The sequence below is a fragment of the Lissotriton helveticus genome, chromosome 1_1, assembly GCF_964261635.1.
Source record: "Lissotriton helveticus chromosome 1_1, aLisHel1.1, whole genome shotgun sequence".
Classification (NCBI taxonomy): Eukaryota; Metazoa; Chordata; class Amphibia; order Caudata; family Salamandridae; genus Lissotriton; species Lissotriton helveticus.
In genome coordinates, this window is record NC_136057.1 from 855,744,112 (window position 1) to 855,760,599 (window position 16,488).

Here is a 16,488-nt window from a genome sequence, read left to right on the forward strand (position 1 = left end):
CTGAGGTTGAACAATACCCTTCCAAAGATTTTCTTTTAAAATAGCCAGTGACAGAAATACTTCTAACTTGACATGATATGATTCCTAGCCACATATATTGGTCCCGCATACACCGCCACAGTATAGTGTACCCCTCGGTACCCTAACAATATTCCTCATGTGCGCCTGCTTCTAGAAGGTGTTTCAAGTCATATTCTATCTTGAATGAGATGGTGACTTCTCTATCGAGACTGTTAATATCAGTGCCAAGATGTGGTAAATACAAGCGCATTGTTTCTTCTGAATTTGCTCCAGGAAATTACCAACCTGGGCTACAGAACAGGCTAAATTGGGACTAAAAATTGTTTTAACACGTATCCTTTAAGTGTGTCGAGGCACGGTCACAGTGGCCACCCAGATTTAACCTATGGGAAGTTTGCTGAATGCAGTGCACTTGTTGTGAATTGAGTATGATGACTTACCCTTGAAAATTAAGGTTGCTGTGTAAATTCGCCCAAATGCACTAATGTACATTTATTGTTTTGCATAGGGCCCTTAAAAATCAGATTATAAAACTTGTAAATTTATAAGTATTACGAATTTTGCAAAATATATAAACTGAGTTCCTGGAAGGCAAAAGTGATTTCTCCAGGATCATGCAATTGCGGTGAAAGGGAGCTGCACTGATTAAATCCAAGAGGCTCATTTAGATCCTAAATCATCCACTCCCCTAGCAGAGGATCACCCACCATAATTAAACTTCCCTGCCAGGTAGGTGGGCACAGGGGCGTAACACAGGCCCCCGCATCCCCCGCGGTGCGGGGGGACCTCTAGCTCCAAGGGCCCCCCTTGGCACTGCACTCTGGCAGGAGAGCTCTTGATTGAGCGCGGAGGGCGCCCCTCTAAGTAACGTGCAGGAAGGCCCCCTCACTTTTCGTTACTCCAGTGGGTGGGCATCCCTTTGCGTCCCATGGAGCTGCCGGCGTGTCGGCTACATTGAAGGCACTAACATCTGCAGAGCAGGTGCCATGTTTGATGCACCCATTCTGTAAAAGGGTTTTGCTTTCTGAAATCAAACTCACAAAGCATGACTTTGTTGTGAGAAAACTGAATAGGAATGATCCTGATGCACAAGAAGTCTTCTTAGTGCAGGTGAGGACCATTGTGCGTTTCCAAGCCACGTTATACCAATTCCAGACAGGGAAAATGAGTAATGATCACCCCACTCTAAACAGAGTACACTCTGTACTGTACAGTGGCGTAACGTTAGCCCCACAGCCATTGCAGAGCAGGCGGCAGGCCCATGCCTGAGACTTGGTTCGGGGGGAGGCATCAATGTAGCTTGGCCGTCGAGTGGTGGATAGCTGCGACGTCAATGGTTTATGCAAAAGTGCCAGCTGAGGCTCCTCTGCTGTAAACAGAGCACTCCCTTGATTCTCAATGAAGTAGAAGAGTTGAGAGGTTGGCAGAGAGGAGCTTATCTCATGTACAGCAGGGCTCCTGTTGCTCCCCTAAACTCTGAATGGCCTCTTATGTCACTTGTATTGAAAGCGAACAATGTAAGTCAATACTATATTAATAGCCACCAACAAGAATACCACTACTCTGAGAAGATTCTACTGTATTAGAGATTTGCTTGTAAAGTTGAGATATAACCAGTGGCAATGAGTTCACCACAAGTAAATTCTGCACCTTTATAGAGATCCTTCACACCAACATTTAGCTTCCGATACCGTTATAGGCAAATCACTTAATCTCCCCGTGCCTAAAAAAAATGAAAGTGTGTGTCCTCATGTATAAAAAAAAAAACGTAACTTGTGCTATGTAAAGCGCTCTGATACCTGATTCTAGTTCGCGCTATATAAAACTCTACAAAAAAAAAAATATATATATATATATATGGTCAATGTTTAAATACTGTAGGAAGGTAAAAAGTCCTGATTGACAGACATTGTACTGCTCCTATCACTGACGTTGCTTAAACGAAGTCTATAATCACTCTTTAACAACCCCAAAGTAAGAGAAAGTGGATGTGAGTAGGGTTAAACATCTTTCTATGGGAGCTGCTATAGGGCATGAACTTAGTTTATGATACAGCTAATTGAAAGGGTTGACTTCTCTTCACTACTCTCTTCAGTTGACGGTTAACAAGTGATATCGTGGGGGAACGTTTGAAACATGTGTATGACTTATATATCGTGAAAGAGACACAAAACCAGCACCGACCCCCTCCACAGAAGCATAAGAACCTCTGAGACTCCAGCAAGTAGCAAGTGGTACTCACTATGTCAAGACATATCACATAGACCAGTTCTGGTCTCCAGGATAGAGCGGTTTAACTTTACTTAGCAGCGCCTCTTCCGTGGTCCAATCCAGTGGTGATAAAAACACCACCAGAGCATAGGAAATAGGCCTCAACCTGTTGTATTCAAGAATGGTGTCTTTCTGCCTCCACGGCTGTGACTTAATATCCAGCTTAGTAACTTGTTAAGTGATTATATAGTAGGTATTTTTAATGCAATATCATGATTCATATCTCTAGCACACAGTGGCGTAGCAAGGTCGGGTGGTACCCGGTGCAGAACATTTCTTGTCACCCCAAGCTTAACAAACTGGCAAAAATATGTGTTTAAAACAGATATTTTTGCCATTTTGTCACCCCCCTCGGAGATGACACCAGGGGCGTCCCGCAACCCCCTTCCTACGCCACTGCGTGCACATAGACATATACTTAGGCAAGATTTTGGCTGATGAATTTACTTTTTGTCTCAACGGCCCAATGACAGAAACTGTGTATTGTGACAAATGTATTGCAAATGATTATGACTTAAGGATCTGACATTCATTTAGGGGGCTAATTATTATGGAGATATTTTCCAAACGTGTTTTGAGTCTTTTATGTGCATGTGCTGTTTTTATTAGAGACAGTTACCTGCTTATTGTCACTTTTTCCGAGTCCAGTTCCTTTGAATAGCCATATTCAGTGCTCTCTCCACTATTACTCTCTTCGTCCTGCTCCAAATTCACCTTCTGCAGTTCCATACGATCCATCGCGGTCAGTCACCGTTTTCCACTCTTCACAAAAGCTCATACAGCACAAACAATACACGGTGCTTTTTGTAACAGGTTTCCCCCACAGTATAATGTATTTCTGGATACTGTGTCCTGCAAACAGAAGAGACAAGATGGTGTCATTTCCTCCAACTGGACAGATGAGTGTGAATCACTGCATTTCTACGAGTTACTCAGTGCAGCACACCAAAAGATATCTTGTAAGAACTGAAGAGCTTTCTGGGTATATGTATTCTGTGCTCTTTAAAAACTTAAAGGACAATCGAATGGTATTTATGCAAACTTTGCTATCCCACAACTTTACAGATACTCATCAGCTCCCTTGTCTCATCGTTTACCGACCTCTTTTCAATGCGTACATTTTAACGATTGGAAAATAAATAATAAACAAACTCAGACTGAATTCTGACATCAGGTATATCATGTAGACATTTGGTACTGGGAGGTATCAATGCTTAGATCTGCCCGAAAAGATCATATTTCATCTACTTAAAAGCAAAAGAACATACAAGTCACTGATTTGCGCCTTTGTGAGACCGGAATTTCAGACCGTGGATCTTGGTGTAGTAAATTAAATTTTTAGTAACAAAGCCTCCCTGGATAGTATAATGAGGTCCACGGGGCCTCACACAGCACTACCCGTACCCTCATCCTAGAACAAGGAAGCAGCAATAATCACAAACACTGACACGTAGCAATTGTGCAGATTTGGCGGCGGTATCGGTTGTACTTTGGACCACCTGCTTTAAAGAACATAATTCATTCATTTTACAAAGTTTACTCCTGCTGACAGGTCACATTCCTGTGACGAGTACAGCACATGCCCAAACTCACATCTCTCCGTCTCTGAGCATGTAAAGCCTAGTTTAACATACCATGCTGAAACCCAGAGGACATGTTAAGGTCAGTACACAAAAGGAGTGCTCCTGCTGTCGCAGATCAAGATGTCAATCATGACAGAAGATTGAAAAATTAGAAAAAGTAGCTGCAGAAACATGAGAAAAGCAAAATTGAGGCCTCCAAATCCCACGAGGATGTGATCTGCGCTCATAAATGCAGCTAGGCGACTCTCTTTGGAATGCAAACAATGCACGCCTCACATGACTAGTTTATCTTTCACTGACAGGTTGTGATTACTGATGACGTTAAGAACATCTACCTACTGGTTATCCAAATCTGCACAATTATCCCACCAGTTCAGGGCTGCTATTCTGCAACTGGTTTCCCAGCCTAGGGTCTGTACCCTTAGGATGGACAGGAGTCAGGTGCGAGACTTCCCTCCCCGTGCCCCCCCTACTGGGGCTCTGCACCTACCAACCAGAGTGGCACCCCCAGAAGACGAAACGGTAGGGACACTGCTAGCAGTTGCCACTCCCTCCAGGCCAGGAGCGACACCTGAATCTTGCCCTTCAACCCAGGGCCTGCAGCCTTAGGCTGGACTTGTGCCTGCCAAACCAGAACTGCCAGGAGAGTAACACTACCCTCGCAAGGGAAACACAATCCGCATGTGTTATGGGTCTGCCTGGCGCAGGTCCCCAGCCTCCTGTCAATCAGACAGCGCATGGAGACCACCAGCCCAGAAGTGGCCTCACCAGCGCCAGCCCTGGGGTGTTGTAACCTCAGAGCTGGCAACCCCTGACCCACTGGTTCTCCCCTTGGGGACTATCTCCCTCTCCTCTGAGACAGGACATGGGACCCTTCACCCATCCCACTACAGTGGGACCTATCTGGGCTACCTCCTCCCAGGGATGGGGAAAACTTCTGTCAGCCCCTTCAGGATCACTCCCAAAAGCCTCCACAGACCCTCTGGAATTAACTAAAGAGTCTGCCTCCAGTGCAAGCTCCCTGGAGTCCGAGAACTCATACTTCATCAGGTGTTGGCATAGCTCTGAAAAGGGACTGTTCAACTATCAGACCACACAGTCCAACACACGTTAACCACACTATCCTTTATCTCACCATCCCGTGCCTTGTAAAATACCCCACATCACCCTCCTGAGACTGGTGAGAGAGTATCAGACTGTCCCTGCAACTCACACTCTTCAGGGGTGTCTCCATACCCATGGGCCCGGGCGGTGGAAATCGGCAGCGGCCATTTTGGGTGTGAGGCAACACCTTCAGCATTCTAGTCGACAGTACATAAGGAGACGGGCATGTCTCCGCGCAGCGGACACGATCAGCGGACGCGCCGTTTTTGCACCGGAGTCGCGCCAGAGTCCAGCCCGTCTGCACCCGTCAGCGCTGAGGATGCGCCAGGGGCCAGGGAGGCTGGTTCTATACATACTCAGGTTGCAGTCAGCCCACACTAGACGCTGGAGGTCATAATTAGCACTCCAATTAACGTCTACTTGCCTTTTATCCGCTAACAGAGGCCCAGTTCATTAAAATATTTTACCCTCGGGTACTGGGACCAGCTGTATAGCTTTTAAACTTCACCTTTCTCACCCAACTCACTGCACACTCAGCAACATACCAGCTCCGCAGTCACCTGGCGTTGAAGCACACCCGGGGCACATTCGGTGCCACTGCGGTGGGCCCGATGATGAAGCATGCCACCGACTAGGTCGGTGGGTGAGGGCTTTATAAGGAAAACAATGTTTCTCCTTATTTGACGTACTGCTCTGAGTCTCCCACTTCTCTTAAACCTTAGCTAGTCCTTATTGATACATAAACTGGTTCTATACATACTCAGGTTCCAGTCAGCCCCTTATACTATTTACGCGAACTTCAAGCCCTTAAACCCCCCTGGCAGCCTTGTCACCACACTGCTTCTCCCGAAAAGCTTCTTGATGCTCTCGAGTGCCGTTGTAATAAGAGAGGAAGCTATCAAACCACCCCTGCTCCCGCCCATAAGTGGGCCTTACCTAAGAAACAAGGACCCCTTCCTTTGATAAGGGACACCGGCTTTCTTATAAATGCATGGTCGCTAGTCAAAAACAGCGTTGCGTTCAGGGAATTCATCTCGGACAGAAACCCTTCTTGGGCCTTCATTACTGAGACCTGGGCCTCTGACTCCACAGGGCCTGAACTCATTAACACGATACCTGAGGGATATACCTTGGCAAGAATGGACAGAGTAGGGCGCAGGGGGGGAGGGCTGGGCATATTGCACAAAAACTCTATAAGATGTCGGACTGAGCCCCTCCCCTGCCCGCTGGACTCCTTTCAGGCCATGCACTTTGCGTAAAATTCTTCTCCTACCGTGTCCTTCACTGGAATCTTGATCTATAGGCCTCCGGGCCCTAGGTCTGCTTTCAGTCAAGATTTACTTAAGCTTCTTGAGCCCTATATAGATCGTCCCAATATGACCATTCTCGGAGATTTCAATTTCCACTTGGAAAATTCGAATTCCTCCGACACTGTTCAGTTGTTAGACTCCCTTGCCTCCTGTGGATTGCTACAGGGAGTAGGGAGCTCCACCCACTTAGCTGGACATACCCTGGATGGGGTCTTCACCAACGACTCCAGGTTAGAAATTGGCTCTCCCCTTCCCCTGTTTTGGTCGGACCATCTGGCCTTCCCCCTTGAACTCTCACCTCCTTACCCTGCTATGTTTAGGCAGGACTCTAATATATGGGAACTGAAGAGGAGTTTTCGGGGGCTAAATAATGATACACTTGCACCTCTGATGGTTAGTCTCAAGCCCCCCCTTAGAAAGGGCACCGACGCAGCCGCCCTTGATTTGTCAAACACCATTATGAGCGCTGTGGACTCTCTTGCGCCGGTTAAGCAACATTATTCTGCCAGGAAACGGCCCTCGGCTCCCTGGTTCTCAGATTCCCTCAGACTGCTTAGGCAGGGGTGCAGGAAACAAGAAAGACTCTGGAGATCACATCTGGACCCTAAGGAGAAAGATAAACATAAATGTCTACTCAGGGGATATAAAACCGCGGTGCTGGGGGAAAAGAAAGCGTTTTTCGCTAACTTGACTGCCTCACTTAGCTCTCCCAGGGAACTGTTCAAAATTGTCGACTCCCTATCCCTCCTTCAGTCACCCGACCCCATAGTGGCTACCCAAGAACTGTGTGACCAGATCTCCACTTTATTTTACACCAAGATAATGGATATCCACAATGCACTAGAAGCCCTTAACCTTGGCCTAGAGAGCCTCTCCCTGCCAGTCTCACCTCCTTTGGAAAGTCAGGTTTATGAACCTCGTTGCAATCTTTCCAAGTTCCCCCTCCTCACTCTTGAACAACTTGGTCAGCTCTTGGACAAACTTAAATCCGGATCCCCTTTGGATCCCTGCCCCCTGAGAATCTTCAAAGAGTGCAGGGAGGTAATGCTGCCTCCGCTCTTGGAGGTCATGAACTTGGCTATCTCCGAAGGCATTTACCCCTCATCGTGGAAAATGGCCATAGTCAAGCCCCTTCTAAAGAAGGCCACCTTAGATCTTCTGATCCTGAAGAATTTTCACCCCATTTCCCTTCTTCCTGCCTCCGCTAAGATGCTTGAGGCTCACCTCAACTGCTACCTAAGTGCTTTCCTGGATAGCTCCAGCTCCCTGGATTCCTCCCAGCATGGTTTCCGGAGGGCACATAGCACAGAGTCGGCTCTCAGAGTTGTTGTCAACAACATCCGCACTAAGGTCAACAGTGGCCAGACCACCTTGCTGGTACTGCTCGACCTTACTGCCGCATTTGACACCCTGTCCCCCTATATTCTGGCTACCCGCCTTAGTGAGTTGGGAGTCAATGGACCAGCGCTGAGCCTCCTGACATCTTTTCTTGATCAGCAAAAACAAAGGGTCAAGCTGGGTGACTTTATTTCCCCTGTCCAGCCTGTGCAGTGTGGGGTCCCCCAGGGCTCGTTCTTGAGCCCCACGCTTTTAAACATCTATGTGGCCCCACTCGCCGCGCTTGTAAGGTCGTTCGGGCTGGAAGTCCTATCCTATGCCGACGACACTCAGATCATGGTCTCCCTCTCACAATCTGTTAATATCATGGCTCAAAATTTCAGGAATTGTATGGAGGCAGTTGCAGGCTGGATGATTAGGAACTTCCTTAAATTGAATGGGGAGAATACAGAGGTTCTTATTTTTGGAGGCAAACAGGAGATCTGGTCAATGGACTGGTGGCCCTCTGCTCTCGGAGCCTGCCCTATGCCCTCCTCATCGGCCCACAACCTGGGTGTTATCTTGGACACCACCCTTTCTTTTGATAAACAAGTCAGCAGGACGGTCTCAACCTGCTGCGGTGTCTTGAGAATCATGAGAAAGATTTCTCATTATCTCTCGTTTGAAGCCCGAAAACAGGTTGCGGTGGCCTTTATATCCTCCAGGCTGGACTACTGCAACGCACTGTATCTAGGCATAAACAAAGGTCTGGTCCAGCGCCTTCAGATAGTTCATAATGCAGCTGCCCGGTTTGTTGTAGATGCCCCGAGGCGCTCCTCCCTCAGGAAGGATCTGCATTGGCTCCCTATGCAGGCTAGAATTAACTTCAAGATCCTCTGCCTCACGCACCGTGCTCTGCAGGGGTCTGGTGCCTAGGGCATTAGGTCCCTGGTGTCCTCTTATGCCCCTGGCAGGGCTCTTCGCTCTGCAAACAAAAATCTTTTCGTCGTTCCCCGAGTCTCCAAGGCCAGATGGGGAGGAAGGGCTTTCTGCTCTCTGGCACCGAGACTGTGGAACTCGCTTCCAGCTGACCTCAAGGGTCTTGATTCCCATGTGCTCTTCCGCAAAGCTCTTAAGACCTGGCTCTTCTCGGAAGCCTATCTGTAGCCGCCCTGTTTTCCCCCCGCTCAAACAGCTATACCATCAACTGCGCCTTGATGCCTTTGGGTTTAGTTGCGCCTTACAAATCCTTTTTCATTTCATTTCATTTCACTTCCAGGGCTTCTTCAATGAGGGAACACCTCTCCCTGTCACTCACACCTAGGGCCAGTAGAGTGTCCCTCCAAACACCAGGAATATGACTCCCAGTGCCAATTTCCCAATCTACCCCAGAGACCCTGCGTACCACTGGAGCTACCTCAGAAACCTGAACCCCCCTAGTGGATGTCAACCCCCTCCTTCAAGTAAGGCACCACATCTGTGGGTGTGCGCGCTTCTTCCTCAGTACTGGACATAACACTTTTTCTGCTACAATCTGAGCTGGAATCCACCATCATGGCTTCCAACTCCATTTCTCTCACGCTCAGTTCATTAGCTACACACATTTTATTTTTGTTAGATGAGGCTCTCTCAGCCTCAGACCTCTCAAGTTCTTCATCCAGCTCTTTCAGCTTTTGGTCATGAGCATGAATCCTACTCTTCTCCTCACGACCCAACCTTTTCCACAATGTTTCCTTTTCTGGACCACTGCCTTCTCGATACTCTGGTTGGAGATCCTCCTCCTCAGATTCCCCCTCAAAGTCATCTTGAAGTGTTACATCCCAGTGTTTTGCCTCATTGCGATACAGGTCTCCGTAGGATCCTCTCCTGTGGACCTTCTCTTCACAGCCATCCGCCTTTCTTGCAGAAAACTTTTAGCTCCTTCATTGTATAGATGTACAGGTGCCAGAAGTCGAGTTCCATTCTGTCAAGGCCTCACAGGTTTCAATTATCACACCCAAATCCAGAAAGCAAACAAAGAAAAGACAGTATGTGGTTGTGTAATAGTCTGCACTCAGTAGTAGTATACACCAATCACTGTATTCCAAGTACAGACACCAGCCCTAATCCTCACCACTGACCACCAATGTTAGAAACGAATAGCTTTAATTCCCTTGGGATTAGCTTTTTTATCATTTCTTGAACACTGGAATGCTGAGTGCACCACTAATGACAATTAAGTGGTTGTGGGCTACTTAGAACTGTTCACAGCACCTGCCATGAACATTTTACTGTCCTAATCTATAACTCCTGCGTCTTCTTGTCTCCTGGCTTTCCTCATGTTATGTTGATTGCGCAGGAGATTGAGGGAGGCACGAAAACATTGGAAACTTTCCACTCCTTCCTCTCATGACTTATTTCCGAATTACAAGCTCAGCAGAATGGAATTTCAGGGTGGAATTTTACTCCACTCAATTATAAGCTTCTGGTGTCTCAGCCATGGGCTCTACCAGGTGTGGGAACACTGGACCCAGTTTTACCATCCGGAAAATCTGACTGGTAAAATTGCATTGAGAATAGGCTGCTGTGCAACTTAGTCCTGGTTCTCTGCAAGCCATCTGCCCCTCTACTAAGGAAGGTCGCCCAGAATCCCCACACATATAAACTGTGAAAGTAGGCAAAAGGTTATTTATGGGGAGTTTTGAATCTCTTATATCTCTGAGCAGAATTTTTCAATTATGACATTCTGCCCCAAGAGGGCACAATGCCGGGCCGCATAGGAACCCAAAAGCAAATGTTGGGACGGGAAGTATTCTGCATGTCTCTAGAGAGAGTGCTTTCCCTGCCTCACACTAATCTCTAGGCAAGTCACTCAAAAGCCACTGTATGATTTCTAGATCCCTACCTCAGTGAGCATGACAATCATACATGTCCGCTGAGGGTCTCCCTATTTACATGGATTGAGACCCTACAGCTTGGCTCTGAGGTCGAGGGGGCATGCCTAGGGCACCCCTATTTTTCAGAAAGTGGCTACTGCCCTCTCAATCCAGGCTGTGGTAGACTGACAGTGGTGGCAGCAATAAATCTATAGTCAGGAGGGGTGAGTCCCTAGCCACCCTCCTGACCAAGTCTGCGCAGTCTGCCATGCCTGTGGTCCTGTTGCCTTTGTCTACCTGACGTGTGTTTGGGAGCCCGTGGGTTTAATGGGGAAGAATGGTGATCTGAGCCAGTGTGAGGAATGCAAGCTGTTCTTCTGGACATCCTTCCTCCCCGTGCCCCTCCTCATTTCCTTGGTGGGCTGGGATAGACACTCAGCTCTTATCTTGGTTTAACTGCACTAACTCTACTAAGAGGATCCTCCCCCGCTGGTCAGTGCCTCCTGGGCTAGAGTTAATTAAAATTCTACTTTAGGGAATTGCACATGTTGGTACCATGGAAGACTGTGGGTCATCCCTGCATTCTTAGCCATGCATTTAACATGCCATGAATGGTTTGTGATTGGATGTGTATTCAAGTTTCAAACGTAGCAGACCCTTTAATTGGATGAGCCTATCAATCAGAGGTGATAAAAGTCTGGCCTGAGAGGTCAGCTGTTGTTCAAGACTGGTTTTATGACTGAAGAGGCGGCCACACCAGGTCCGTTCGAAGATAGCCAGGCGTGACCCGCAGTGTGAAGGTAGGAGATAAGACACTTGCTCACTGCATCTGGAACTCAAGGACGTTTTCTCTATCACGGATGCCAAGAGTTCAATGAGAATCCAGGGCATCAGCAGCATGGGCGAAGACCTTCTGTTTCTGTGAGACTTGTTGAGCGTGCGCTTTTGAACAAGGAAATTGCAGACAGCTGCCCAAGGTGTGGAAAGGAAGCTTGCAGCACATCAAGGAAGCTGGAAGTGACCACTGTGCCTCTCGAGGCCGGGTCACCCCCTTGCTCCCTCGCCTGCTGATCCTGCTAGCCAGCCAGCCTCCTTGCCAGCCTCCTGCCTGCCACCACCGACACCGTCGCCCCCCCAGCACCCCCGAGCGGCCCAGCCACTGCTGAGCCGCCCGCTCGCCACTTTTCCCGCCGCTGGCCCCCTGCGGCCCCGCCCACCACCGGCCCATTGGCCCAGCCGCTCGCCCAGCCCAGCAGACCCGCCCCCCGTCCCCCTTCTTAAGGGGAGTGCCTGGTTGTTCGCGGGAGTGACCACTGTGCCTCTCGAGGCCGGGTCACCCCCTTGCTCCCTCGCCTGCTGATCCTGCTAGCCAGCCAGCCTCCTTGCCAGCCTCCTGCCTGCCGCCACCGACACCGTCGCCCCCCCAGCACCCCCGAGCGGCCCAGCCACTGCTGAGCCGCCCGCTCGCCACTTTTCCCGCCGCTGGCCCCCTGCGGCCCCGCCCACCACCGGCCCATTGGCCCAGCCGCTCACCCAGCCCAGCAGACCCGCCCCCCGTCCCTCTTCTTATGATGCCCCCAGAGCGACCGCGCAGCGGACGCGCGCAGCGGGAGCACCGAATGAGCGCCGAAGGTGCGCCAAAGGTAAGCCCGTCCGCGCCCGTCCGCGCCTGGACCGCGCCCAGTGCCAGGCCCCCTGGCCCCCGCAGACCCTAGCCCACCCGCCGGACCTACGACGCCACCGAACTCTACGCACACAACGCCGGAAGAACCCCGGGGTGCTACCGAGCCACCCCGAGACACACCCACGGACCCTTCTGCTGCAACCCCTGCAAGTTCACCTGCATCCAGACCTCCACTACACCAGCACCGACCAAGACCAAGACGAGCAACAGCCACAGCCACCTGAAATGCATCCTGCTCAACACCGGCTCCGTCCACAAGCACGCCATCGAGATTTGGAACCTGCTCGACTCCACAGCCCCAGACGTCGCCTTCTTCACGGAAACCTGGATGAACGCCTCTTCAGCGCCCGACATCGCCATCGCCATCCCAGACGGCTACAAGATCATCCGAAGGGACCGCATCAACAACACAGGAGGAGGCATCGCCATCATCCACAGGAACACCATCCGCATCTCGACCAACACCGACGATACCCTCGCACCCGCCGAGCACCTTCACTTCCAGGTCCACATCAACCCCAAGACCACCCTCAGAGGCACCCTCATCTACAGACCCCCGGGACCACGCACACAATTCAGCGAACACATCGCCGACTTCATCAGCCCGCACGCCCTCTGCTCCGCTGACTACATCCTCCTCGGGGACCTCAACTTCCACCTGGAGAACAACAACGACCGCAACACCACCACCCTGCTGGACAACCTCGCAAACCTGGGACTCAAGCAGCTGGTCACCACCCCCACCCACTACGCCGGACACATACTCGACCCCGTCTTCTCATCCAGCAAGGACATCGCCTTCAGCCACGCCACCGGACTCCACTGGACGGATCACAGCTGCGTCCACTTCAGCTTCAGAAGGACCACGATCCACCAGCAACAGGTTGCACGCAGAAGCTGGAACAAGATCACAGCCGACCAACCCGCGACCTCCCTGAGCATGAACCCTCCCACCTGCACACCGAACCCAAGTCAGGCGGCCACCAACCTCACCAAGTGGATCAGCGACTGCGCAGACGACCTCGCCCCCCTGAGGACCCCGCCCAGCAGACCCGGCAGCAAGAAAGCCCCATGGTTCACCGACGAACTCAAGAACTCCAAGAAGAACTGCCAAGCCCTCGAGAGAACCTGGTGCAGAGACCCAACCCCGGACAACATGGCTGCCCTCAAGCTCGCCACCCGAAAGCACCACCAACTCATCCGCGCCACCATGAAAACCGCATTTAAGGAACGACTGGACAACAACGCACACAACAGCAAGGAACTCTTCAACATCGTCAAAGAGCTCTCCAACCCCAACGCCGGAAACAACGCATCACCCCTTCGCAAGACCTCTGCAACTCCCTCGCCTCCTACTTCCACAACAAGATCGCGGACATACACAACAGCTTCAGCACTCAACCGACGCACGCCACGACCGAACCCCCGCCCCCCACCACCACCCTCTGCGCCTGGACTCCGATCAACACCGAAGACACCATCCGCACAATGAACTCCATCCACTCCGGATCTCCGACCGACCCCTGCCCTCACCACGTCTTCAACAAGGCCGACGCTGTCATCGCACCCCACCTGCGGGACATCATCAACACCTCCTTCATCACCGCTACCTTCCCGGAGAGCTGGAAGCACGCCGAACTCAGCGCCCTACTCAAGAAGCCATCAGCCGACCCCACCGACCTCAAGAACTACCGCCTCATCTCGCTGCTCCCGTTTCCTGCAAAAGTCATCGAGAAGACCGTCAACAAGCAGCTGGCCGCCTTCCTCGAGACGAACGGATCCCTCGACCCCTCGCAGTCTGGCTTCCGGGCAAACCACAGCACCGAGACCGCCCTGATCGCAGCCACCGATGACATCCGTGCCCTGCTCGACAACGGAGAAACAGCGGCCCTCATCCTCCTAGACCTCTCCGCGGCCTTCGACACTGTCTGCCACCGTACCCTAGTACAGCGCCTCAGAAACGTCGGAGTCCAGGAGAAGGCACTGGAGTGGATCATCTCCTTCCTCGCCGGAAGAACACAGAGAGTCCGCCTCCCTCCGTTCAGATCGGAAGCCACCGAAGTCATCTGCGGCGTCCCTCAAGGCTCCTCACTCAGTCCAACCCTCTTCAACATCTACATGGGCCCCCTCGCAGACATCGCACGCCAGCACAACCTCAACATCATCTCCTACGCCGACGACACCCAGCTGATCCTCTCCCTCACCAACGACCCAGCCACCGCCAGAGACAACCTACACGAAGGGATGAAAGAGGTAGCCGAATGGATGAAGAACAGCCGCCTGAAACTGAACTCGGACAAGACGGAAGTCCTCATCCTGGGATCCTCACCCTCCGCCTGGGACGACTCCTGGTGGCCCTCGCCCCGGGCAGCGCACCCCAACCAACAGACCACGCACGCAACCTGGGCTTCATCCTGGACTCCTCCCTCTCCATGACCAGACAAGTCAACGCCGTCTCCTCGTCGTGCTTCAACATCCTGCGCATGCTACGTAAGATCTTCCGGTGGATCCCCACCGAGACCAGGAAGACGGTCACCCAGGCCCTCGTCACCAGCCGTCTGGACTACGGCAACTCCCTCTACGCCGGTACCACCGCCAAACTCCAGAAGAGGCTCCAGCGGATCCAGAACGCCTCAGCACGTCTCATCCTGGACATCCCCCGTCGCAGCCACATCTCCGGACACCTGAGAGACCTGCACTGGCTCCCGGTCAACAAGAGAATCACCTTCCGACTCCTCACCCACGCACACAAAGCCCTACACAACCAAGGCCCGGGATACCTCAACAGCCGCCTCAACTTCTACGCTCCCAAACGCCAGCTTCGATCGACCGGCCACGCCCTCGCCGCCGTCCCCCACATCCGAAGAGCCACCACAGGAGGACGGTCCTTCTCCTACCTCGCCGCCAAGACATGGAACTCCCTCCCGACCCACCTCCGCCGGACCCAGGACCACCTCGCCTTCAGGAAGCAACTCAAGACCTGGCTGTTCGAGCAGTAGCGGACCCCCCCTCCCTAGCGCCTTGAGACCCTTTGGGTGAGTAGTGCGCTATATAAATGCTGTGATTGATTGATTGATTGATTGGTGTGGAAAGGAGGCTTGCAGCACATCAAGGAAGCTGGTGTGGAAAGGAGGCTAGCGGCACATCAAGGAAGCTGGTGTGGAAAGGAAGCTTGCAGCACATCCAGGGAGCCAGAGTGAAGGAGGCATGATTCTAGTCCTTGAAGGTGAGTTCAAATCCCTTCTAAGCTCCTCCCCTGGGCTGTGGGAACCTGTACAAGCAGTAGCTGGGAATAGAGGCCAGTGAACCAGGGCCCCACCTCTCTTTTTGAGATCTCTGGTGGTATCAGGGTGAATTGGCACTCTTTCGAGCCACTACCCTACTACAGCTAGCCAGTGGCTACTGTACTAGTGGGACTCCAGTAAACTGTGCCAAGACATCATGCACCTTTGGGCAGATCCTGGACACCACTAAAGCAGTGTCCTCACTCAGGATGGGAGGGCACTTCTGTCGCTTTGGGTGGGGGTTATGGGGCTGATCAAGAACCTTTGACTTCACATCATATGCTGAAACTATATCCTTTCAATCCAAAGATTGGTATCAAGGCTCTAGCAAATGAGAGCAGCCCTGTGAAACATGGTCTGTAATATGCAATGCTAATTGTGTGTTTTCATGTTAGCTGTGTTTTATAGTGCTTGGCGTCCAGGCGCTATAATACTGTTTGGGGTCAGAACTCTGACCCAGAGGGTTGTAGAGGCCTCTGGTTATCACTGTTTATCCTAGTTTTATGTGAATTATAATGATCTTGTGTGTATTAAAGTACTTTTGTTTTATAAAAAGTAAAGCACTCACTGGACATTGAGTTTATCAGCTGGTAGTACGGTGTACACTGTATTCTGAATGTCTAACCCCACCTCACCTCCTTGAGTAAGCCTTGGACTGCTCTGTCTTGCTACCCTGAGAGAGTCAAGTGCTGGAGAGGAGTACTTAGTATCCAGTTTTCAGTCCACTAGTACTGAGGCCCCAGGACACCAGTGGGGAACACTCCAGTTGATGTGATTGAGTGCAGTAACCCCTGAGTGCCCTGGTGCCCAGGAAGCCGGGTCTAACAGCAACCCAGTCAAAAAACTTAAATCCAGTCTTTCTCCATTTCTATCTTACATATTGTCTGTCTTTCTCTTTCTTGTTCTCACTCTTTCTTTTTTTCTCTAATGTTGTCTTTCCTCGTGCCTCTGCTGTCCCTACTCTCATAAACCCTGTGGAACCAGAGAAGGAGGCAGGGGCTTGCCGCTGACCTTCAAAAAACAGTCTTCAATGGCTTCGACAGCCCGGGGAAATGCCCG

At 51.1% G+C, this 16,488-nt stretch overlaps 1 protein-coding gene across 2 annotated transcripts in view; it reads right to left on the minus strand.

Moving 5' to 3' along the window:
• The window catches only part of SLC38A4 (solute carrier family 38 member 4), a 222,491-nt gene that overhangs the window by 56,860 nt on the left and 149,143 nt on the right, over positions 1 to 16,488 (minus strand). For both annotated transcript variants that reach the window (XM_078675373.1, XM_078675364.1), the window contains exon 2: positions 2,912 to 3,144. In XM_078675373.1, coding sequence (XP_078531499.1) covers positions 2,912 to 3,030 — 119 coding nt within the window. In that variant the 5' untranslated portion in view covers positions 3,031 to 3,144. The remainder of the gene's footprint in view (positions 1 to 2,911; positions 3,145 to 16,488) is intronic.